General features: G+C 33.0%; 4 protein-coding genes and 1 pseudogene across 8 annotated transcripts; 2 read left to right on the forward strand and 3 right to left on the reverse strand.

Annotated features, from left to right (window-relative positions):
- Positions 506 to 4,678, reverse strand: LOC109351331. Its single transcript, XM_019592789.1, has 3 exons — positions 4,365 to 4,678; positions 1,778 to 2,059; positions 506 to 1,512 (listed from the first exon to the last, which is right to left on the reverse strand). Exons 1-3 carry the CDS (start codon positions 4,444 to 4,446, stop codon positions 803 to 805), a joined length of 1,074 nt encoding a protein of 357 aa, XP_019448334.1. The 5' UTR covers positions 4,447 to 4,678; the 3' UTR covers positions 506 to 802.
- LOC109351332 (chaperone protein DnaJ-like) lies at positions 4,796 to 8,128 on the reverse strand. 2 transcript variants are annotated; one of them, XM_019592790.1, is made up of 5 exons: positions 7,749 to 8,128; positions 6,360 to 6,516; positions 5,804 to 5,836; positions 5,507 to 5,601; positions 4,796 to 5,322 (listed from the first exon to the last, which is right to left on the reverse strand). In XM_019592790.1, exons 1-5 carry the CDS (start codon positions 8,085 to 8,087, stop codon positions 5,101 to 5,103), a joined length of 846 nt encoding a protein of 281 aa, XP_019448335.1. In that variant the 5' UTR covers positions 8,088 to 8,128; the 3' UTR covers positions 4,796 to 5,100. The 2 variants fall into 2 exon arrangements, with proteins under 2 accessions (XP_019448335.1, XP_019448336.1); XM_019592791.1 differs by lacking the exon at positions 5,804 to 5,836.
- On the forward strand, positions 8,386 to 9,314 carry LOC109351006 (annotated as a pseudogene).
- Positions 10,263 to 12,766, reverse strand: LOC109351334 (protein IQ-DOMAIN 14-like). Its single transcript, XM_019592792.1, has 3 exons — positions 12,297 to 12,766; positions 11,610 to 11,819; positions 10,263 to 11,172 (listed from the first exon to the last, which is right to left on the reverse strand). The coding sequence occupies exons 1-3, from the start codon at positions 12,663 to 12,665 to the stop codon at positions 10,447 to 10,449; spliced, it is 1,305 nt and encodes a 434-aa protein (XP_019448337.1). The 5' UTR covers positions 12,666 to 12,766; the 3' UTR covers positions 10,263 to 10,446.
- LOC109351336 (hexokinase-1-like) lies at positions 17,360 to 22,496 on the forward strand. 4 transcript variants are annotated; one of them, XM_019592796.1, is made up of 10 exons: positions 17,362 to 17,869; positions 18,676 to 18,826; positions 18,905 to 19,087; positions 19,410 to 19,484; positions 19,668 to 19,823; positions 19,952 to 20,050; positions 20,120 to 20,250; positions 21,206 to 21,287; positions 21,723 to 22,075; positions 22,108 to 22,496. In XM_019592796.1, the coding sequence occupies exons 1-9, from the start codon at positions 17,610 to 17,612 to the stop codon at positions 22,068 to 22,070; spliced, it is 1,485 nt and encodes a 494-aa protein (XP_019448341.1). In that variant the 5' UTR covers positions 17,362 to 17,609; the 3' UTR covers positions 22,071 to 22,075; positions 22,108 to 22,496. The 4 variants fall into 4 exon arrangements, with proteins under 4 accessions (XP_019448343.1, XP_019448341.1, XP_019448342.1 ...); XM_019592797.1 differs by having other exon boundaries at positions 17,362 to 17,613; positions 17,692 to 17,869; positions 21,723 to 22,496; XM_019592795.1 differs by having other exon boundaries at positions 17,363 to 17,869; positions 21,723 to 22,496.

The raw sequence follows: 22,821 nt of genomic DNA on the forward strand, positions 1-22,821 counted from the left end.
ACTTTTTTTTCACAATGGCAAACCTTATTCTTATTTGGGTCCCACAACATCTACATTTTTCCACAATATCTACTCTCTTCTCATTTTTCTTTGGTTTTTATCCTTCCTCTTTCAAGCTCAACATGACAATTTATATAACAAACATACAAGACCCGTGCTTAAACAACAAAAAGAGATCAAACACATCATTCACCATATTAGAATTTGTTGATGAATTCAAATTTAATGGTCCTACGTGCTCATGTTGCAATCAAAATTCCCCTAAACCAAACAACAAGGATACGATTTCTCAGAAGCCAGACTCTTCTCCATTAATATATAGGGAAGTGTTGTGTAAAACAATGTACTAATGACCAAGAAAAAGAAGGATATATGAGATCATAAATATTACTATGAATGCTTATATCACATCCTTTGCATATAAACAGTTGTAACGTTATTATAAATATTTCTATGAATGCATTTTAAAATTTCTATGCACACACATTTTTATTTTGGAATCATTGTTCACCATATTATTGCATACAAACTAAAATTTACACACTATAGGAAATGATCCTTCCACTCTAATTATTAAATATATACACAAAAGGCCCAAAAAGGTATTTGATACATTATTCCATGCCAACTAATTTTTACACAAGAATGTAGAAAAAGACATATCTTTTGCAAACTCTTAATTTGCCCTGAAGGGTTTTCCCATGGCTTTCTTCATAACCAACTGCAAAATGTTTAATAATGACATGAAATATGGATTTTCTGTAGCAACAAAATCATATATTAGGATTTCAGGTACTTGGAATTAATGAACATATGCTATACCTTGTTGAAAATTGTTGGTTGATACTATTGTTGGGGTTTGTGATGAAGCCCTAGTAGTAGTAGTTTTATTTGCATATTGTTGTGATGGTTCTTCATTATAGAGCAAAGAACTTACAACTCCTTTCACTTTATCAATTAAACCAACATCACTAGTAGTTGTTGTTGTTCTTGGACTCATTGCTTCAGATAGAACTTTCTCATCATTCCCAGGCTCAAACTTAATCTTCAAATACTCTTTCACTGAAGCACCCTTTGGGCTAATAGTACTCCTCCCATTCATTGAATGTGATGAAGATAATGAAGTTTGTGTAGACAATGGAGCTGATGAAATTGATGTAGTTGGTAGAGCAGTTGAAGAAGTTTGTGAAGACATTTTGGCAGAACTAGTTCTTGAAACTATAAGACCTTGAATTTTGGAGGATATAGAATTGGCTGCATCTGAATATGACCCTGATGCATATGTTGGTGTCATTTTCTCAGCTAAGTTTTTTTCTGACATGAAAGTTGTAGTGGTTGTAGGTTGTGTTGTTGTGGTGGAATTAATAATACTAGGTTGTTTTTCTTGATCTTGTTCCACATTGGATTTGGTCGGGCTATGCAAAACATGCTTCTCAGATATTACTGGATTTGCCCTTGGATGTTGTCTTGCATTTTCTTTGTATCCTTCAGGTGCCAGTTCTGACTCATACACTGAAATGTAAAGTTGACAACAGCTATATATATATATAAAGAATGTTTGTGCAAATGAATAAGGTATGATCCATAAATATGTCACTAGTAAATTGAACAAAATTATTTGTCAACTTTCATTTATCTTATATGTTTATCTCTTTCTTTCACATGAACACGTGAAAGAGAAAATGCATGAGATAACTTTTGTTGATGAATTAGAAATAACAAGTGATTATGTGATGTGAGATATAAGAAATTATTTGTTAAGAATGATGGTTATTACTTGGAGCTCCAAGGTATTCAGCATCTTCCTCTTCCACATAATCTTGTAACCTAACACCCCATGATGGAGTAAGGTTCCCCTCTTCCTCTTGTTTTCTCATTCTGAAGCTGTTATGCATTCTCTTTACCCCTTCTCTCATTTTAGCAAGAACTGATGATTTCTTTTGATAGAGACCTTCATCTTCTTCTGGGTCATGCTGCTTCATCCTCTCCAAGTAAGGAGATGATGGAGATTCAGAGTAGTTGGGAGAATAGGTTGCTGACATCTTAGTAGATTCTCCTCCTACAAGTCAAATCATTAGAAGTAATGTTATGAAACTCGAATCGGATATTAACCTAAAAGATTGTAGTATATTAACCTATTACCAGTTTACTAATTTAGAATTCTTTTTTTAATTGCAGTTAGACCGACCAGTTTAATCACTCGAGTTCTATCAATCTAACTAAGTTAGACCATATTTAACACGTCCAAAAACAGTCTGGAAGAGTTCCCGAGTTGTGGGGTGATACTTGACCGTTCCTGCTTCCAAGTGATGGTCTGACTGTGCGGTCCAATCCTAACAACCTTGATTAGAAGTTTCCAATATACAACTCTGTATAAGGGTTGGCCGTGTAGGCTTTGTCAGGTAAAACTAGTTTGTAGTTGTGGGATTGTAGCTTGTAGTTGTAATCTTACACCTACTAGCTATGAGATTGTAGTTGCAAAAGTAAGTGAAACTTTGTAGTTGTACGAGTAGCTTATTAAACTAGAAATAATCGGTAAAACTACCTTTGTAATTAATTGAAATTTAAAAAAATCACTAAAAAAGTACATGCAATATTCATTTATTATTTATTTAGCTATTTATTAATGAAATAGTATTAATTGAAGCAATTAAATATATAGATAATTTAAAATCAAAGTTTACAATCCTTCATTTTAAAATAAGGTTTTTTAATTGACTAACTATTGTAATTTTTAAAACTTGAAATGACAAAATTGCTAACCGAATTATTGAAAGTTACTTTCGTTTTCTAAATGATACTTGAAGTAGTTTTCTGAAAAGTAGTTTCCAAACGATACTTGAATCCCATGAATCATATTTTAAGCTACAAGCTCTCTTCAATTACTTGCTGTTTACCTAATGACTCTAATGAGATTGAATAAAAAACAATGAACTACCTGAAAAACTTCAAGCTTGTGTTGCCGAACAATGACATAATGTTTTCTTGCTACCATATGAGCCATTTGCAAAAAGATTTCCCCATCAACTTAGAATATGATTCATGGGATTCCTAAACTAAGATGTAACCTATCTTGCTTTTATTAATAAAGGAATGTGATTATGATTTATTTCCTTTTATGTGCCTGCATAAATTTGACAGAAGATTCAACTAGCTAAATGTTATATGAAAAATTACTAAGAGCATCTTCAATGGAGAACACCATTTTTATTCTTATTTGAGTCTCACACATTATTTTATAATTTATTATAATTTCTCATGAAATAAGAATAACATCTACTTTTTTTTCACAATGGCAAACCTTATTCTTATTTGGGTCCCACAACATCTACATTTTTCCACAATATCTACTCTCTTCTCATTTTTCTTTGGTTAATAACAACCAAGAATTGTTCTTATTTAAGAACAAAAGTCAGGAAATAAGAATGACATAGTAAAGAATAAAGTAAGAATGTTCTTATTTCATTAAGAACACCCTTAAGACCAACTATTGTGGTTACTCTTATATATGTAGGCTGTATAAATTAATTAAAATAGTTGTAATTCCGGAGAAATACAATGAAAGAATCCATCAAGCTAAATTTTATTACAAGACAGATTAACTTCTCTCGATTTCCGTTCGTCATAGTTGATATTTCACTTGGTCCGATAGATTTATTTGAAAAAAGTACATTGAGAAGTAAGTCTCACATCATATATCTCATTTTCATATATATTATTTAAATATTTATTAGTTTACTCCTCCCATTGCCGGTTGGCTGAAATTAAATTTTAACATTATATGATTTTAATAAGGGAATATCATGTTATGATTTGTTTCCTTTTACATATTATAAGAATAAGATACACCTCATTAAAAATATATATTTAAGATTCCTAATTTAGGTCTAATAAGTCATAATTATAATATTTGTAATTAACATGTAGGGTCCTCTATATGATTAATATGTAGCTCATATTTCTATTATTACAAAACAACCAAGTTTTTTATTTTAGATAAAATCAGCTATATGGATTGAACAATGTGTCATAATATTCTATCACATCATTAAATCATGTTTATTAAAAAAACATGGATCTCTAAGATTTTCCATTTAATTTATTATCTTTACAAGGATTTTTACTAGTCTCTTGAATACAACTGAATAAATCATCATTTGATGTTGTGGACTTTAGAATTATTACAAAGACTCTCTTAATGACGAATCTAATAATCATTAATGTCATAATTCCAACATTACTTGCATAATGTAGTAGTAACTCTGAGAAAGTTGCATAGTCGAAAATCGAGGCGCGACAATTAAATAATATAATTTCCTTCTATCTAAAGTCATGATAATTGGTTAATGTTAAGAAAGGATTACCTTTAAGGAATTGGTCCATGGTAGCCAAGGTTGGAGGTCTTGAAGTATCAACATGTCTATATGTGCGTTCAGGGGGATACATTTTTCTCTGACTAGTTCCTTGGATTGCATTTTGAAATAAACATGCTTTTATATTGTTCTTTCTATGAATAATAGTAATAGGTACAAGTTTAACACAAAATGAACCACTCAAGAAATTGATTCCGGGATTTTTGCACTGTGCAATGATCTAGAGGCTAACACATTGTGGAGAAAAAGTTGGGGACTTTTTTTTTATGTGGACACTAATTTTTCTAGCGGATAGACTTTAAGATAATTGTGTACCTTAAATAGTAATTTGACTAGGATGAGAAAATATGTAGTTGAAAGTTGAAATATGTCTGCTAACAATCTCAACCCTAAGGGAAAAAATAGATACATAATGCATGGTGTCCAGCAAGAAAAACATTAGAACAATATAAAACCCTTGTGTTCATAGTCAATTGGTGAGTTGAGTTCACAAGAGCCACCAAGAGATGTGCCTTCACACAAAGGCTATGTCATGTGCTATCTGTTATGAATAAGATAATCAATTGATACTTATGGACAATGCTCCTCTAGGGTATGTTTACCTCTAAATTTAGCATATGGTAAAGATGTATCTACCTTTAGTTTTCTCTAAAATGCATCATGATCTTAACAAATAACAAGGAAGGATATTGATCACTTTAGAGTAACCTTGTCCAAACTGTTTGTACTATAAGCCTAATTCCTTTTTTAACTGAGCCAAAGTGGCTTCTATTTCGTCAATGTTATCGTCAATGCTTTTGTTTCCCTTGTCGGCTTCACCTTTAGTACTGTTGCTGGGTGTCCCTTTCCCAGACCCCTGAGGTGTTTTATCATCGTTCCGGGCATTGACTTCTGGATCATCAATATTCAGTTCTTTCTCAAGGAACTCTACAAATTCTTCTCCTATTTCCTGAAAAGTAAAATTTTAAAAATTATTAGTCCACATGTAGATTTATGATATATAAGTTAGCGTATATTTAAGTTGATACGGTCATTGTTGTATATGATATATCAATTGTCAGGAAATAAATAGTCCTGGGTTCACATTGAAACTCGAATCTAAAACAGATAAAGCTGCAAGAGGCGAGTCTCACCGACAATTCCTCCCAGAGGCTCTTTGGCTTTCCTTGTGAAGCAGCATTGGCTTCCCAGTTCCGGAATTCATTTTGAAGATCTTTAAAGAAGTCACCTGTAATAACAAAACAATCAGATATCAAACACTACACGAAAGGAACTAAAGAAGAACTTTTGCAACATACTACAGACATCACTTTCCGATGTTGACAGATTTATATGGGACAAAATCGATGCCCATCAAAATTTGTAAGGAATGCAGGTTAAACTTCTCGTTGACATGATCACATGATGTTTACAAGAGAGTATTTAACTACCTAATGTTATTTGAACATCCCTGAAAAAATTACCTGCATCATTAAGATGTTGATCATGAGAAGTTTATTTTTAAGGGAAAAAAAGAAGTTATCTTCTTAAAATGACAGGATATAAAGAATTTGGAAATTCTCTCGCAAATAGTTAAAGGGAACGAATTAGTATTAGCAGAATGTGCAAGGAGAAGACAAAAACATAATCGAGGGCCATGTGTGTACAATCAAATCAAGTAGCTTTCATCTTTTATAATAAGAGAAAGATAGTGAAACTCTCAGTGGTATGTTGGTTAAAGTAAAGCCAATGCATCAAATTAAAGCATAGCCAAATAATATTCGACACGATCCTGAAAATTTTTAACCCCGCAAAATGTGCAAATGATCTGCTGAATAAAAACTTCTACTGATAACACTAAACTCAGCTGCACATTTGGCAGATCTCTAGGACCAAGTTCCAAGAGCACTAAAGCCACTTTGTTGTGTAACAATTAAAGAATGTATTCAAAAGCAAAGTTTGTAGACAGATATTCAAACAAGATTGCAGATGATTATAAATCTTTACCTAATCCGTAAAATTCTTCTTCAGTTTGTGTATTTGCAGAAGAATAAGATGAAAAATTAGACCCACGATCTCTAGAATCATATTTTCTGCGGGAACTTGAATTTAGCAATGTATTGTATGCATGCTTTATCCTCATGAACTTCTCCTGCGCCTTATCCTGTGAACAGAAACATTAAAGTACAGAAATATTTAAGAATTACATCTTCCTATGAACCTAAAGGCTAATCACAAATACATTAATTGAAAATAGAGTAAAAATTAATGAGTATTCAATGAAAATGAAATCCAAAATTGATCAGTTAGATCCTTGAAAAACATTATATTTCCGCATCCAACATACTTATTGCTCCTACTTTCTTCTTCTCTCTTTGTATGAAATTCCAATTTATGAAAGCTGGTTATTCACTCAGGTGATCATGTTTACATTTTTCCGGTTTCTAATTGTTATATTTTTGGCGAGGAGCCAAGGAGGAAATGAGGGACAGCGTTTCATTCATTAACCATTGAAGTGAGAGAAGTTTGTCATGAACATCACATAATTTTGGCCAGGAACTTCAAGTAAAAGATTGAGAGAAACATACAATAAACAAGGATAAGAGGGTAAGTCTCGGCGCAACGGCAAGGCTGCGTACCTGTTGACGTACAGGTCATGGGTTCAAATCCTAAAAACAGTCTCTTTCACTTGTGGGAGCCTCGTATACTGATTATATCTATTCTTCACAGACCCCACTACGTATATCTATTCTTTAAGACTACGTATATCTATTCTTCACAGACCCCACTACGTGGGAGCCTCGTATACTGAGTCGTTCTCTATACAATAAAGAAGGATAATTTGGTTGTAGGTTACTATGATAAACGGGGAATTTTCTTTTTCATATTTTTAAATAAAAAACCCCAAATTGCAGCAGCTCTGATTGTGCTGCAGCCATTTCAGCTTCCATTAGGGTTTTTTTTTTGTGATAGGAAATCAATTGGCGATGCAACACAGTATTGCTTATGCAATGCAATCTGCAATTTAAGACTGCTAAACTATCCCAAACAAAAGATAAAATCACCAATTATAAAAAAAAACCTCTAATCATGAACAACATCTATAGTTCTTTTCACACACGACATGGGGAAAAAACTTGATTTTTCACATAAGTGTTGACAAGAAAACAAAAATCCACAAATCAATTGATACCCACAAAGTAACATTACTAAATCTCTCAAACAACAACCTTAACATTTTCAACAATGAATTCAGCAAACAATAAAACATTCAGGATACATTTACGAGTTGAGTTTTAGAGAGGAAATAAGAAAAAATCGAAGGCTTCAATTTCCGAACCTTCAATTTCCCTTCCAAAACTCAACTTGCAAATGGACCCTTAACATACGAATTACCTCTTTATTAACATCTGGATGATACTTAAGAGCAAGTTTCCTATAAGCCCTTTTGATTTCATCAACAGTAGCAGATGAAGATACCCCAAGAACATCATAAGGAGATTCACCATAGCTTCCTCTAACAACAATCATTCTATTCCTTGTTTTCTTCTTCTTCTTCTCATGATTCCTATAGATGTAGCTATATGAATGTGAATTGAGGAAAAGGGGGTTGAAATCATTGGTTGTATAGCTGAATTTACAAGTGGGCATAGAAGAAGATCTTAGACATAGGTGAGTGTGAGAATAAGAATAAAACAAGTTTTTTGAAGTAAGAGGAAGAGTTAATACATGCATGTTATTCAACTTATCCACATATGTTTCTTATTGTTTCATATCTTATTACATTACTTTCTTATCATCCCAAACCTTTGGATATAGAATATTTCAATTTATCTATTTTTTGGTTTTCTACCAATAATAAAAGATCATATTTTAGTCACAATAATTTTATATAAAAATAAATAGACTCTAAGAAAAACAGGAAGAAAAAACAAGTATATTTAAAATAATTTATTGGCTAATTGTAAAAAGATTTTAATTTCATAGGTAAAGTAACAAGTAACAAGGCCAAAAAAGGAAAAGACATAATAACAAGAATAAGATTAGATGAGATTGATTTGATAAAGAAGCAAAAATAAAATAAAAATGTCTTGGCAAACATATGTGGATGAACACTTGATGTGTGATATTGATGCCATAGGCCAGTGAGGCCACCACCTCTCAGCTTCTGCCATCATTGGCCATGATGCTTCCATTTGGGCTCAAACCTCTTCATTCCCTCAGGTCAATAAGTGTCACTCTCAGGAGTCGAATTATTGACTTTTTGGTCTTTTTAGAGATCTAGCGAGACCTTATACTACTAGAAACAAGAATGCTATATATGACTCTTTTATTTGCATGTTGCATACTAGTTTATATGAGGTGAAGAGTTGAAGTTGTTATTATTATGATCCATATTTGATGCAATTTATGTTCAGTTTAAGGCACAGGAGGTGAATGACATCATGAAAGATTTTGATGAACCTGGTCATCTTGCTCCTACTGCATCCGTGGCAAGAAGGTAGTTTCTCGTATTCATAGTCACTAGATTCACTCATTAGCGAAAAAAATGTATCCATCCGACTTTTAATACAAGTGATACAAATGAATGAGGAATGATCTATCCACGCGACAATGCATATAATATGGTTGATTAAATTTCATGTGTATGCTTAATTTGAAGGGATCTGGAGGCATCACCATAAAGAAAACTGGGCAAGCTCTAGTTTTCGGCATCTATGAGGAACCAGTGACTCCTGGACAATGCAACATTGTTGTTGAGAGGTTAGGAGATTATCTCATTGATCAAGGCCTCTAGACATGGATCATTCAATATTTGATGAACACCCTTTGTTTTTTTTTTTGGATACTTAATACTACACTAATGTTGTTTTCAATTTTGGTCAGAATCTTGTACATTTCAACCCTTAACTTGGAGTTGTGGTAGACAATAACCATGTGAAAATTAAAGGTTGTCCATTGTTTTAACACACAAAAATGTTACAAAGAAATGAAATTTCTGAATTTTCCACTTTAATAATGTGATATTAAAAATTAAAAGCTAACATACTATCTCTGACTCAACCAATACATTAGCTTTCAATTGTGTTACTGATTTTTTAGACTTTTCTATCATTAAGCTGAATTTTCAGAAAATTTTATCATAGTCCTAAAAAGACAAAAGAAACACAACATCATAGTTTTTAAAACCATCATAGTCCTATATATACTGTATACTGTATACTATATACTATAAATATAGTAATTGGAACATGAATATGAACAGTACCTGAATGTTAATTTTAGCTGTATAAATAACAAAATTTCACATCCAATTATACTATGCCCTTAGCTTACACTTACACATCTGAAGAGAGGGAAAAGCATACTTCTGATTCTGTTATATAGAAAAACAGAAGTATAATTCGAGCCATATTGTAACATAACTCTTGAATACCTTTTAACTTTTTAAGTTCCTTCTTTAATATTTTTGGTTTTTGTAAATCTTGTTTGGGAATTGTTTTTATCAGATACAAACCAATTAGAACTGAGTTGGGGTTTCATTATTATTAACAAAGAAGCTCAGCTAAAAAAGAGGGAAATGATGCAGAGTTTACACTTTACAGGTACCATATAAAATTTGTTACTCTTGCATTGTATTATAATGTCAATATATGAAAATTCCATGGCCAATTTTTTCATAAAACAATGGGAATCTTCTCATTTTTTTGCTATTTAGTTTTCACACTGAATAGATGGTAGAAGCCCGTAAGGAGAGTTGATCAAATGGAAGTTAGTCCAATTCCTAAAGAAAGAGAAAGACCAAGAAAAATCAAAGAGAAAATAATTAAGAAAGACTTAGAGATTAATGCTTTGTCAAATAATATGATTTTTGATAGAGCATTGTAACATCGTTTGATACGTGTAGCCGACCTCACAGAGTGGGATAAATGATTGGTTGTGGTTGTGGTTAGTTTTCACACTGAGTATGCATTTGCAGATATTTCACATTGGAGAGCAGGAATAGAAAGAGCTATTAGCCTATAGGCTATAACTAACAAGGTAACAACCATAGAGTGCTAAATCTCTTATGAATCTATCTTAAGTTCATCACTCAACACCTTCTACTGTGGAAGTAATTTCTTTCCATCTCCTTAGAAGATTCTGTGGACTTGTAAAGCTTACCCATCACAGCATTCTTGAAATTAACAGCTTCTTGAACCTGTGAGCCAGACCTATGCATTCTAAACCCACTCAAACTATTACCAGACTCCATCATCTCATTGAGCGAAATCCTCTTCCGAATTTGACCAGGTTCCGGCCTTTGCTTCGGAGCACTATGAGACCTCAATTTGGCCTTGAAAGACTTAGTACTAGCCATGTAATTTGGATAGTTCCCATATTCCCTTAGGAACAAGTAATCAGTGCCCACAGTCTTTGGTGTTAAAGGTGCACCACAACTACATGAGTTTGTGAACCTTGGAGTGCTGTGTGCTGTAGAGGAGAATCTGCATTGTTCTTCTGTTAACTCATACTCCGATGAGTCGTTGAAGTTCCTGTGGTCTGGTATGGATAATCTAGCTGGTGTAGCATATGGAATTGGAAGTGGAGATGAAAGTGTTTGGAATGAAGGGACATCTCCAAAATCTGAAATTGAGGTGTTAGTCCTTCTAGACCTTGAATTAGGCCTGCTATTACCAGTGTCAACTTCCACAATTTTCGGGCTCCCATCAACACTATTGGTGTTGTTGTTGTAGTTAATTGGGGTATCAAATGAGGAAGATAGCCTTCTACTGTGGATTGGAGCTATGTATTCACTCCTATTGTCATCAAATATCTCCTGCGAAGATTTCAATTTTAAGGCGATGAGCAATTTAGGAAGCATGGGCATGGCACATAATAGAAATACGATATGAACACGGGTATATGGCGATTTCTTAATGTATAGGACACGAGACGACTACGATAGAAGATATGAAACTAATATAAGATTGAGATAAAAACACAAATCTCAATTATAGTAAAATTCTAAATTATTCAATTGTTGTGACACTTTCTTGGATAACTGTATAAAAATTCAAATAGTAAATGTGAAATGCAGTTAAGAGTGTTCAATATAGATACATGTTTGACACAAACATGACACATGCATGACTATTTTGAAGTGATTATGATTCATAGCGAACAATTACTATAAATTTAATGTAGCAACTATGCGAGTGACAAATTTGTTTGTTGCATATAATGTGAATTGTAGCTGCTATATGAGATGTGTACCATGGATCTTCTTGCTCGGTTTTGGAATCTATATGCTTCATTTTTCGTACTAATGAGGCCGCGAGATTTGTGAGACCGAACAGTAGCTTGAGCTCTAATAAGAGCCTGCATACTGTGCAGTGTTGCTGTTGCTTGCTTCCTCACTAAATACCCTCTCACAAGTGCCTGTAACTTCACCAATCCTTTTAATGCTCTCAGTGCCTTCCTCGCCTATTCACAACCCAAAATAGGAAAAAACCTATGTCAATTATAGTATTCCACATAGCAAAATGAAAATTTCACATCAAAATTCCTGACACAAAGATGTTATCACTCAAGCTCATAGACAGTTGACAAAGTTTACTTTGGTTGTCTACTGCCCAACACAACTTTCTCCTTTATCGGGGCTTATGACTATATCGATTAAGTTGAACATAGTTCAAATCATGCTATGGTTTGAATATCTATAAGTAAAAACCAGAGTTTCAAAAATGTTGTGACGCGGTCGCAACATCTCAATTGTGCACAACAGGCCATGATTGCAGATCATATTTAGCAGCAATTGGCTACACCAGGCAACATAACAATTGCGACCATGGTTTTAAATCATGGAGCTAAAAGCCTAGAATTTGCATATGACTAGTTAAACCAAAACGAGTTCTTCTTTGTGCTGTATTTTGGAGACATAATAATCAAAATTAAACATACCAAGAATCCTCTAAAGAGGGTCTGAATCTTAAGAGCAGCACACATCTTATCTCCACCACTAAACATGGTACCTCTGTCATGGCTGGTCAGCCTAACCACTGCCACAGCAGCCTGTGCTGCAGCCACCGCAGCATTAGCCGCGGCTGCGGTGGCTGCAGCAACAGCAACTGCATGCTTATTCTGTTCCTTATCTGTTTCTTTATAGAAAGATTGTAACCAAGCTGCTTCAGCTGGAGAAAGGTTGGGTGGTATAGTTGCTGGATTGTGACATAAAATTCTAGAATTTGAGTTTTGTTTGTGTTGTTGTTCTTTGTCACTTTTTATGCCAAACAAGTTCTTCAACCACCTTGTGGCTTTTCCCATTGTCATAGTGAGAAGAATCAGTTTTTAAACAAAAGGGTCTTGAAATAATGAAAACTACAACAATAAAAAAGACAACTTGGTCATGGAATTGAGACAGAAGGAAAGGGTCTTGAAATAAGCCTTTTTTTCATTTAGTGGAAAAAGGTGAAACATTGTTAAAGAAAAAGACAAAAGAGAGGGTGAAGAATGTGAATGTGAATGTGAAAGAGTAATATAATAGTGTGTGATATTATTGGACTTGTACTGCAAATGAAAGGGATGAAGAAAGAGAAAGTGGAACAGTACAGATTCTGTACATAGTTACTTTAGGTACATAGTTACTTCAAATTGTTGAGTGGTTCTGAAACATAGACTTAGTTTATACTTCAAATTAAGTTTCTTTAACGACATCTTTAAAAGCTTACAAATGAAATTTATCTAAAAGAGGTGTTCTAATTTATTCAATTTGACGTTAATAACGATAATAAGTTATCGAATCTCAACAAGTACACCATTTCGCTTTTGGCAAGTATGCTACTATAAGACCATTGGACCTTAGTGGATAATAATATACTATCCATATGTTTGGATGCTTCATATCACCACATCACACAATATGATGTTGATCTAGTGATATAAAATTTTGCTATATTTTTAGGAGTATAATATCTATGTACTGACAGTGTAAATATTTGTACACAATCAATGTATCATCTACCGTTCATTTGAAATATTTTTCTTGAAAAGTCAATCATGATTGAAAACAAAATGGTGGATGATGCATTGATGGTGTTAAAAAATCTTACACTCACAGCGCATACATTTTTTCTCTCTATTTTTAGAATGATCAAGTTATAATAGTTTAATTCTTATGAGCGATACGTATTTTAAGAGTCTTTAACAAAAACGATGAGATATATTCTTGATAGTATCAAAAAATGTCACCAAATCTTCTTTCCTAAAATATATTATTCAATATGTTGGATGTTTCATAAATTTATAATTTAAATACATTTTTCAATCAATCCTAACAATTAACCCAACTAATAACACACTTTCTAAGATAAAGATGTGATCCCATTTTTTGATATTTTAAAAAATAATACATTTTATATTCTACTTCCCAATTATATTATTATTTATTATTCCTCCATTTCACTATATATTTTTCAATTTCTTTTTAATTTAGTTGTAAATGTATATTAATTAAAGTTATTTTAGTTAAATTTTACTTAATTTTTACATCATTTATTTATTTTCTGTAAATTGTTTGTAAAACTTTAAAATTAAAAGTTTTGGAAGGACAATCACGCACTCTAACAACTAAATGTTTACCCATAGTACAAAAATATTTAGGAAAAAGTTGTTGGACGATAATTAGTTTGATTTTTGTTATTGTGAAATATGATTTTAATTGTATTTTAGGAGTTATAATATAAGAAAGATTTTACACATTTAAGAAACGTAGGTAGTCATAGAAAATTGTTATTTCTCCTATTATTTTAGTTCACAAATACTTTTATTTATATCAAGGTGAAATGTATAATGTGTTACTAATAATTTATAAGTCAAACACATAATCTTGTTATATTTCTCTTATTCATGTATACATTATCAAAGAAAAGATAAGTTAATTAATAATTTAAAACAGACCAAATTAACATGGTTTGTATATACTGATTATAGACTAAAATATCACATAAAAAACAATTAAAAAGTTGCAAAGCAAAAACAAGAAAAGTCAAAAATTTCCACTGACCCAATGTTGGAACTTAAAAAAGAAAATAAAAAGGAAAACGTTAAAGAGAATAAGCAAAGAGTGAAATCACTGTCCACATCTGTTTGGTGGAGCGACGTGTCCTTAAAAAAGAAAGATACCTTGTCAGTGTCTTAAGATTCCTCACTCTGCAAATTCTTTACACTTTCTGTCAATTTATTAATTAAATTTCTATTTGAGTACATTATCATTAAAATACTCTTAATAAATAATTGTTGAGAATAAAAAATATCCTGGTACAGAAAGATAAATTATCTCCTACAGCTACTAAAATCATGATATGTGTTATATTTAATTATTTTCTACCAAAATATTTATAAAACTAAACAAAACAGTACATATATCATATTTTTATTGGGTGCAGAAAATAAATTATCTTTTATTATGATGAGATATTATTTTCTCATTAATTGTTACCAAATGAATAAAGTGGTGTGAATCCATTTTCACAGCTGTATTCTTTCTTGTTTGAGCTTCCAAATCCCAAAACCCAAACAAAGTTGGCATGAAATGAAAAGGTTATTTGCTCATAAAAAGAAAGCCAATCATGCATCATTCCTATGCATGTTGCTATGTTTCAGCACTATATAGAATCATAGTTCAGCATTGAAGTATAACCAATAAAAATGATATCGTTTTCTAGCTATATTGCTCCCTGCAACCCACAGCTTTTTTGTTATTGCTTTTTCACTTTTGGGTTTTCAAAAGATCTTTCACCACCTAATGGAATAAACTTCTGTATCATAAAAAAATTTCAACTTATGTTTTTACCTTTTAGTGTCCCTTTTGTGCAACTTTGAAACCAAGTAATGACTTTTAAGATGGTAAATAAAGAGCATAATAGTACTTTGGTGACTAATTTGAAAACTTAAAACAAGCCATGTTCATTATCAACTTATTTTGCAGTATCCTTTTGAATCCCCAAATCCTCTTTAGACTTTAACATCTTCTACAGACAAGGAATATGTCATCAGAAAAGATGTATCCATCACAGTTATGACTTCTGTATATTATCATTACATCCTTCATTATTCATATTTAATTATTATTGACTTCTCAAAAAACTAATTCAAATAAGTGATAAATAATATAATAATTGTGTATAAATCTTTATGCTAATAATTTATAAATATTACACTCATATATTATATAGGATTTAACCTTGTGCAATTTATATGTACTAATTTTGACTAGTTATGGTTTACCTTTCTCTTTTGTTTCAATTTATTACTCCAATGATGGTTAAAGATAGATGTGACTTTATATTAATATAAACAAGTTTTTATGTGGGTTTGCAAAGAGAAATATATTTTGATCTGTATTCCATTTCTTACAGGATTATAGTTTCATGCAATGCAAAGAGTGGCACGGCTAATGCATCAAATAATGGATCATTGATATATCTTTTTTGATTAGTGCAACAATTCAACAGGCTAAGAAGTATTTTTGTTGTACCAGACAGCGATCGGGAACCTCCAATTATTAGAGAGTTCTATTGTTACCAGAGTATGAGGAGAGTAGAGAGTTATAAGTGAAACGTCACGTCTTAAACCAAAATCTTCAAATATTAGTTCTATGAGTCTTTTTCACTTATAAACATCACATCAACTAAGTGTTCTTCACAATGAAGTTGATGTATGTTACAATAATTCTATATATATAATAATTCTTATATTTGATCCAACCTCATTTTTTACACATGCATATATGAAATATGTTAAAAGAATCATCTCCAGTGTGTGATATGCGAGTTCTTGTTTTCTTTCTTGCAGTAAAGAGTCATCACATTATATTTAAAGGGCAAAACTTTTACTACAAAAGTGTTTATTATATTATTTTTTCTTTAATTCTTATTCGATTTCTCTCCCAGAGAGGATCTTGAACCATGAAATATGTTAGAACCTCTGCTTGTGGGAAGGCCCAAATGAAGCAAGATTTGGGCTGTGGGTGAACCAAGTCACTCATAGACCTAAGCCTTTACATGTTTATGTAAAGAGAGGTAGGAATGGAAAAGAAAATAAATGTGTTGTAAGTTACTTATTGATTGAGTGAGAAGCCTATTTTTGAGAAAGGTGGATAAATGCACTTTAAGGGTTAAATTATATTACTCTAGATTATTTAATATGAAGAAGGATTGAGATTATTATACTTGATTAATAAATTTATAATCAAGCTTGATCTAGATTAATGTACTTTAGCCTCCAAACTCTAAAGTGTGTGCATAGCTACACTTTAGATGAGCCTGACATCATGTTTGTTAGGCATAGAGAGAAAAGTCTATGCTTAGTTTCTCTAAATCTTACAAATTCTGCATGGTGTTTGATGGATTCTCATTGATTTTGCACCTCTTGGTCAAAAACTAAAAAATAATATGGAATGAGACACGGTTGAGGATAGATCATATTTTTTTGCAGCCAAATTGGAGCATTGAAGTGAGCAAAACCCAAATTGATTCATTGATTGGTGCTCAAATGATTCCAAAAGAAAAGTGTGTAATATATTATAAGCAGCCTGCATTTCCTTTTCAAAACTAACTACTCCATGTTTGTTTAATCCCAAATATGAAAGTGCTATTTGCCTCATTATTTGGATGATATAATGTGTGAGTCATTTCCACCTCAAAGTCAATATTACACAATGTAATGATGTTACCCTACCTATTAATTATCTTCCACAATAGGAACATGACATTGTTGCACTATGCATATTAACCTCATAATACAAAATAACTTTAGGATAATTAAAATGCCATCAAAAGAGAAAAACCTTCATATCTCACTTTGACAAACACAATTGTGATAACAAAAATATCAAATGAAGAAAATTGATAGATGAACTTAATTTTTCAACCCTTTGACAACTTCTTAATTTATCAATGAACTTATTTGGTTTTATACATTTTTAAAGAACAAACATGTCTTCCACCTAGAAGCATAAACAAATCTGATTTTGACCATGTCATTAGAATTTGATTCTTTCTCTTTCTAACCCCACAAACACAACACAGTAATAGTTGTCATATTCTGACCCACCCATGCGCATGAACAAGAAGAATCTCATGACTCTCCGAAACAAACAAACAACCACTAACACCTACTTCTCTTCTTTTAAGATTCTCCATCGACCCATTTCTTATTTCCTCCTAAAGTTTCAAAATTTATCATCTCTTCACCATTTCCCTCACTCTTTCACTGATGGGGAGAGCTGAGGTTGTTTCCGCCGCTGCAGTTTGTGCTACGGCGGTGCTGGTGATGCGCCACCTTATGAAGAACTCAGGGAAGTGGGGTGAAGTGTTGAGAATAGTGAAAGAGTTTGATAAGCAGTGTGGGACCCCAATTCAGAAGCTTAGGCAAATTGGTGATGCAATGGAAGTTGAGATGCATGCAGGTCTTGCTTCTGAAGGTGCTAGCAAACTCAAGATGTTGATAAGCTTTGTTGACAATCTTCCAACAGGGTTAGTCCACATATATATATATATATATATATGTATGTATGTGTATATATATGTGTGTATATATATGTTCTTAACTTCCTTAGTTAACTTAATTTCCAATATCAATAGTATATGTGGCTTCTTTTTTTGTAATTTGGTAGAAGTTATGTTATATAGATTTTGAAGAGTTAACACATAGTCACATATAACTTATTTGGGTTTATGACACTCAATTTGGTACGGAAGATATTCACGTGTAACAATTTGTTCCCTGAAAATTTGGAAAATACAAGTTAGTTCCTGAAGATTTCAAGTTAGTCCTTTTAGGGGGATTAATTTGACCCAAGTTGAGATTTTGAGGACCAATTTGAACCTTTAATTCTCCGGGAACCAAATTGGTGCACGCAAATGTGTTTGAGGGAGCAAATTGGGTGTGCACTCAAATTTGGTGTTACTTTTATTTTGACATGCTTAGTGAATTTCTAGTTAACTTTTCATAATCCATTTATAATGATAATTCTGAGATTCCTGATTAATTGATTGTTGCTGATCGGATAACTAGCTATATGTGACTGACTTCTGTTTTTTTTCCTACTTGCCTTCAAACAATTCTTTGTTCATCAGCCATGACAATAAAAATCACTTTTTTTCCTACCCAAAGCGTATGATTGTTTATATTGTTGTGAAGATTTTAAAGACAAGATGCAGAAAGAGAAAATTTGAATGATTCAGTATTACATTGTATTTCAATTTTCTATCATATGAACTTGTAATTCTTAAATGTTCCTTCCTTTAATGGTCATTCTTTACTGTCACATTGTTTATAGGGATGAGAAAGGACTCTTTTATGCATTGGACCTTGGTGGTACAAACTTCCGTGCCCTCCGAGTGCACTTAGGTGGAAAAGAAAAAGGTGTTGTCAAAATAGAGTCTGAAGAGGTTTCAATTCCTCCTCATTTGATGACCAGTTCTTCAAATGTAAGTCTGCTATGAGAAAATCTATCAAAAGCATTGAACTTGCATATGTTCTTAGATATGTTAGTTATGTCGTTACAGGAATTATTTGATTTTATAGCAACATCTCTGGCAAAGTTTATTAGTTCTGAACCTGAAGAGTTCCATCCTCCCCCCGGCAGACGAAGAGAACTCGGTTTTACCTTCTCATTTCCAGTAAGTCAAACATCAATTGCATCCGGGGCTCTATTAAAGTGGACAAAGGGTTTCCATATTGATGATGTGGTAATTCTTTTTGCTTCGATTCTGTTATATTCAATTTTATTTGTATTGCCATTCGGTTATGCTGATCATGATTATGGTGCATACACATGAGTCTGTTGTCTCAGCACATAGACTAACACATTATTTTGTTGTATTAAATGTTATGATCGTAGAAATTTCTATGCTAACCTTATTGTGGTTCACATATGTTTCGTATGAACTCTTCACAAAGAGAGAACTCTCTTCTACTAGTTTTCTCTTAATTTTCAGCTATTCATATATCGACCGAGCTTTGTAATCTGATGGTTACTCCTTTAATGTATTCTGTTTGGGTTGTTGGTAGGTTGGAGAAGATGTGGTGAAGGCTCTAACCAAGTCCATGGAGAAAGTTGGTCTGGATATGCGTGTTGCAGCTCTAGTCAGTCCTACTTTCCTCTCTTTACGATCCCCCCTCCCCCCTTTAAAAGCGAGGCTTTGAAAATGACTCAGTTTGTCTGACAGAAATTTTGGACTGATGAGGTTTTTCAGTTTCAGAGTTTAAAAAAAAACTGCTTACTTAGTATCCGAGACCGGAATGAAAACCTATCGTGATATGATGTAGGTTAATGATACTGTTGGAACATTAGCTAGAGCCAGATTCGGTGATCAAGATGTCATTGCTGGGGTGATTCTTGGTACTGGGACAAATGCAGCATATGTAGAGCGCGCACAAGCAATTCCGAAATGGCAAGGTCATCTACCAAAATCAGGAGAGATGGTTAGTAGTTTATGAATATGTATGACACTTATTTTCGTGTGTGATAGAACTGTGTTTACCATTGTTGTAAGAGGCAGGCAATGATTAACTTTGTGTCAAAGCACGCTGATAATTTACTAATTCTGTAGGTTATAAACATGGAGTGGGGTAATTTCCGTTCCTCCTATCTTCCTCTAACAGAGTATGATCATGCTTTAGATAGGGCGAGCTTAAACCGTGGAGAACAGGTAACGGTTATCTATCATTGATTTAAATGACTAGTGTGCACCTATAATACTCCCTCTATTTTGCTGCAGATTTTCGAGAAGATAATTTCGGGTATGTACTTGGGGGACATTGTAAGGAGAGTTTTATTGAAGCTGGCCGGAGAAGCTGATTTTTTTGGAGATACTGTTCCTCCCAAGTTGAGGATTCCTTTCATACTTAGGTATGCTAATTTGTCCAACCAAACATTCACTTTTACCTGGTCAACAATGATTCAGAAACTTTATCCTGTTTATCAATTGTTTTGATTTGTAAAGTTGAGCAAGTTAAGATGCATGCTCTATTAAGGCTTATTCACATATGCCATCATAGTATCATCTTTTTAATTGAAAAGAGTATTGATCCCCTTTTTCACTTCTAACTCATTTCTCAAGATTTCTAGACATAAAAATTGTTATGTTTAAGTCCCATGTCGGTTGAATATATGAGTAATGAACATTTCTAATGTAATTTGGTGACCCTCCAATGAGTTAGTTTAAGGGGTGGATTTAGGCCTTGTTATTTTAAAATGTTTTATCCTAACAATATACTTTTTACGAGTATAAAAAGGATGGTCTGTGCATGAGGCTCCTACCTGGTTGGGTCTGGGGATGGTATATGTACGCAACATTATCCTATAAAGGAGAGAGTCTATTACAGGATTTGAACACGTGACTTTCAGGTCACAAGGCCACAACCTCACCTAATCTCACTGTCATATGAGTATAATATTTGAATAAATATAAGAGAATCATAAAAACCTATTTTTATATTCGAATTATTGATCTTACATTTTCATCTGAAATTGGGATCGAAATTTTGTGAAGAGTGGAATGGCAATCGGCATTGCTCCTTTTTCTTTCCTTCCTCTCTATTACCAAGCAAGTATATACACGGTTTTCACTCTTCATTTTCATTTCCTTGTTATTAGTCTTCTTTTGGATGTTTAAGCCAGGTTGAAATTGATAGGAGTAGGTACTATAACCAAGTCCCAAGAGGACATATTTACTCCATATCGCCCGAGTTGCTCTATTTGATGTTAATCTGCATTGTGACCTATACTTTCATTGTTATTTTTTGCCATTTATTTTCATGTATATTGAAACTTTCAAAGTTTTCACATCTTTATGGATGTATAGGACACCTGACATGTCTGCCATGCATCATGACACATCATCAGATCTGAAGGTGGTCGGAAACAAACTGAGAGATATATTAGAGGTACAAATGCTCTTTGACCATGTTTGTACATGAATATGGTTGTCGATTCGCACATTTATATCATCTAGTTAATTGTTGTTCTTGAATTGGATATAAGATGCAAGAAAGTTTGATGATAAATTGAACTCCCAGGTAGAGGTTGGTGTGCATAGAGAACATGATGCAAGAAGATGTTATGTCATCTTCTCTTTGGTTCCACCTCTTTTAGTGGAACCAAAATGTTCCAATTTTTTGTTCTGGTATATTGTTTTGTTCTATTTATAAAGTGCACCAAACAGGACTCATATTTTGTTGCATCTTGTTTTGAAACATTTACCAAAAGCCACCTTAGCATCTGTTGTTTGTGACCTTTAATTATAGGACAAACAAAAGTTGGTATTTGTCCTCCTCCATGGAAAGTGACTATTTTTTTGTCATTTTTTCCCTTTTGGTCAGATCCATAATACATCCTTAAAAGTGAGGAAGATTGTTGTGGAACTCTGTGACATAGTTGCTACTCGTGGGGCTCGCCTTGCTGCTGCTGGTATTTTAGGCATCCTTAAGAAAATAGGAAGAGACACAGTTAAGGTTGGGGAGAAACAAAGATCGGCGATAGCATTAGATGGAGCCTTGTTTGAACACTACACTAAATTCAGAACTTGCTTGGAGAGTACTCTAAAGGAGTTGTTAGGAGATGAGGCATCTGAGACTATTTGCATTAGGCAGTCTAATGATGGCTCTGGTATTGGAGCTGCTCTCCTAGCAGCTTCTCACTCAAATTATTCGGGAGTGGAAGAGTCCTGAAGATGTGTATAACGACGCCATGGAAACAAGTGTGACACTAGTTTCAGTTTGTTGCATGAGAAATGCTAGCAACACACTGTTTTTCACACTTCATTACTCGGTAAAGTTCATGCGGGAGGTCCAGCACGGATTCGATCTAATAATAGAGAATGTGTTGAGGAGAGCATGCAAAAACATGAGTTCCTAACATTGCTCTCTCTCCTTTTTTCTTGTATTTTAATAGATCTACAGATTGAAGCAGCAAAGCACTAGTTACTGGTCCTATAGAGCTTTTAAGTGGAGGGATGACCAAGTCTACTAGGGCATTATTTGGTTACATTGTTTGTCTCTGCCATTTTAAGGAAGGAATAATAAGGGATCCATATGTAAACTTGACTTTTGACAGTGTAACCACTTTCCAATTATAATAAATCACAATTTAATGTACTGACAGGGGTAAAAGATTTTGATTCAAAGCTTTTGAGTTATCCATCAAAAGTTTTTGGTTTATTGTTTATTAGGACTTACATTGCTTTGAAAACTTTCTATTTTGGTTATCCTGTCTGAACAAAAAAACTGATTTTTTTAGCAGTGATTACTACTTTTTCAACTATTGCATGTTCATGTATACCAAATAAGTACATGTTTTTGCTCCCTACATTTACTGCTTTCACTGATTTTAGTTCCTATATATATTTTTTGAATTTTGCTTTTGGTTCTCAACTTCCACTTGTCATTTTGTCAAATTGATCAAGAAAATATTAAGTTATTA

The sequence above is a fragment of the Lupinus angustifolius genome, chromosome LG06 (assembly GCF_001865875.1).
Source record: "Lupinus angustifolius cultivar Tanjil chromosome LG06, LupAngTanjil_v1.0, whole genome shotgun sequence".
Lineage (NCBI taxonomy): Eukaryota > Viridiplantae > Streptophyta > Magnoliopsida > Fabales > Fabaceae > Lupinus > Lupinus angustifolius.

What these genes read in the sequence shown, in the direction of transcription:
- LOC109351331 (XM_019592789.1), bottom strand. Translation starts at nt 4,446, where the DNA reads ATGTATCCCCCTGAACGCACATATAGACATGTTGATACTTCAAGACCT. An exon ending in CATGGACCAATTCCTTAAAG is followed by an intron (nt 2,060 to 4,364) that starts GTAATCCTTTCT and finishes TTTGACTTGTAG; the next exon opens with GAGGAGAATCTACTAAGATG. An exon ending in TGAATACCTTGGAGCTCCAA is followed by an intron (nt 1,513 to 1,777) that starts GTAATAACCATC and finishes TTTACATTTCAG; the next exon opens with TGTATGAGTCAGAACTGGCA.
- LOC109351332 (XM_019592790.1), bottom strand. Translation starts at nt 8,087, where the DNA reads ATGCATGTATTAACTCTTCCTCTTACTTCAAAAAACTTGTTTTATTCT. An exon ending in GGATGTTCAAATAACATTAG is followed by an intron (nt 5,602 to 5,803) that starts GTAGTTAAATAC and finishes TTGTTATTACAG; the next exon opens with GTGACTTCTTTAAAGATCTT. An exon ending in GCCTCTGGGAGGAATTGTCG is followed by an intron (nt 5,323 to 5,506) that starts GTGAGACTCGCC and finishes TTTACTTTTCAG; the next exon opens with GAAATAGGAGAAGAATTTGT.
- LOC109351334 (XM_019592792.1), bottom strand. Translation starts at nt 12,665, where the DNA reads ATGACAATGGGAAAAGCCACAAGGTGGTTGAAGAACTTGTTTGGCATA. An exon ending in CCCTCTTTAGAGGATTCTTG is followed by an intron (nt 11,820 to 12,296) that starts GTATGTTTAATT and finishes GGTTGTGAATAG; the next exon opens with GCGAGGAAGGCACTGAGAGC. An exon ending in ACCGAGCAAGAAGATCCATG is followed by an intron (nt 11,173 to 11,609) that starts GTACACATCTCA and finishes AAATCTTCGCAG; the next exon opens with GAGATATTTGATGACAATAG.
- LOC109351336 (XM_019592796.1), top strand. Translation starts at nt 17,610, where the DNA reads ATGGGGAGAGCTGAGGTTGTTTCCGCCGCTGCAGTTTGTGCTACGGCG. An exon ending in GTTTCCATATTGATGATGTG is followed by an intron (nt 19,088 to 19,409) that starts GTAATTCTTTTT and finishes GGTTGTTGGTAG; the next exon opens with GTTGGAGAAGATGTGGTGAA. An exon ending in AGGATTCCTTTCATACTTAG is followed by an intron (nt 20,251 to 21,205) that starts GTATGCTAATTT and finishes ATGGATGTATAG; the next exon opens with GACACCTGACATGTCTGCCA.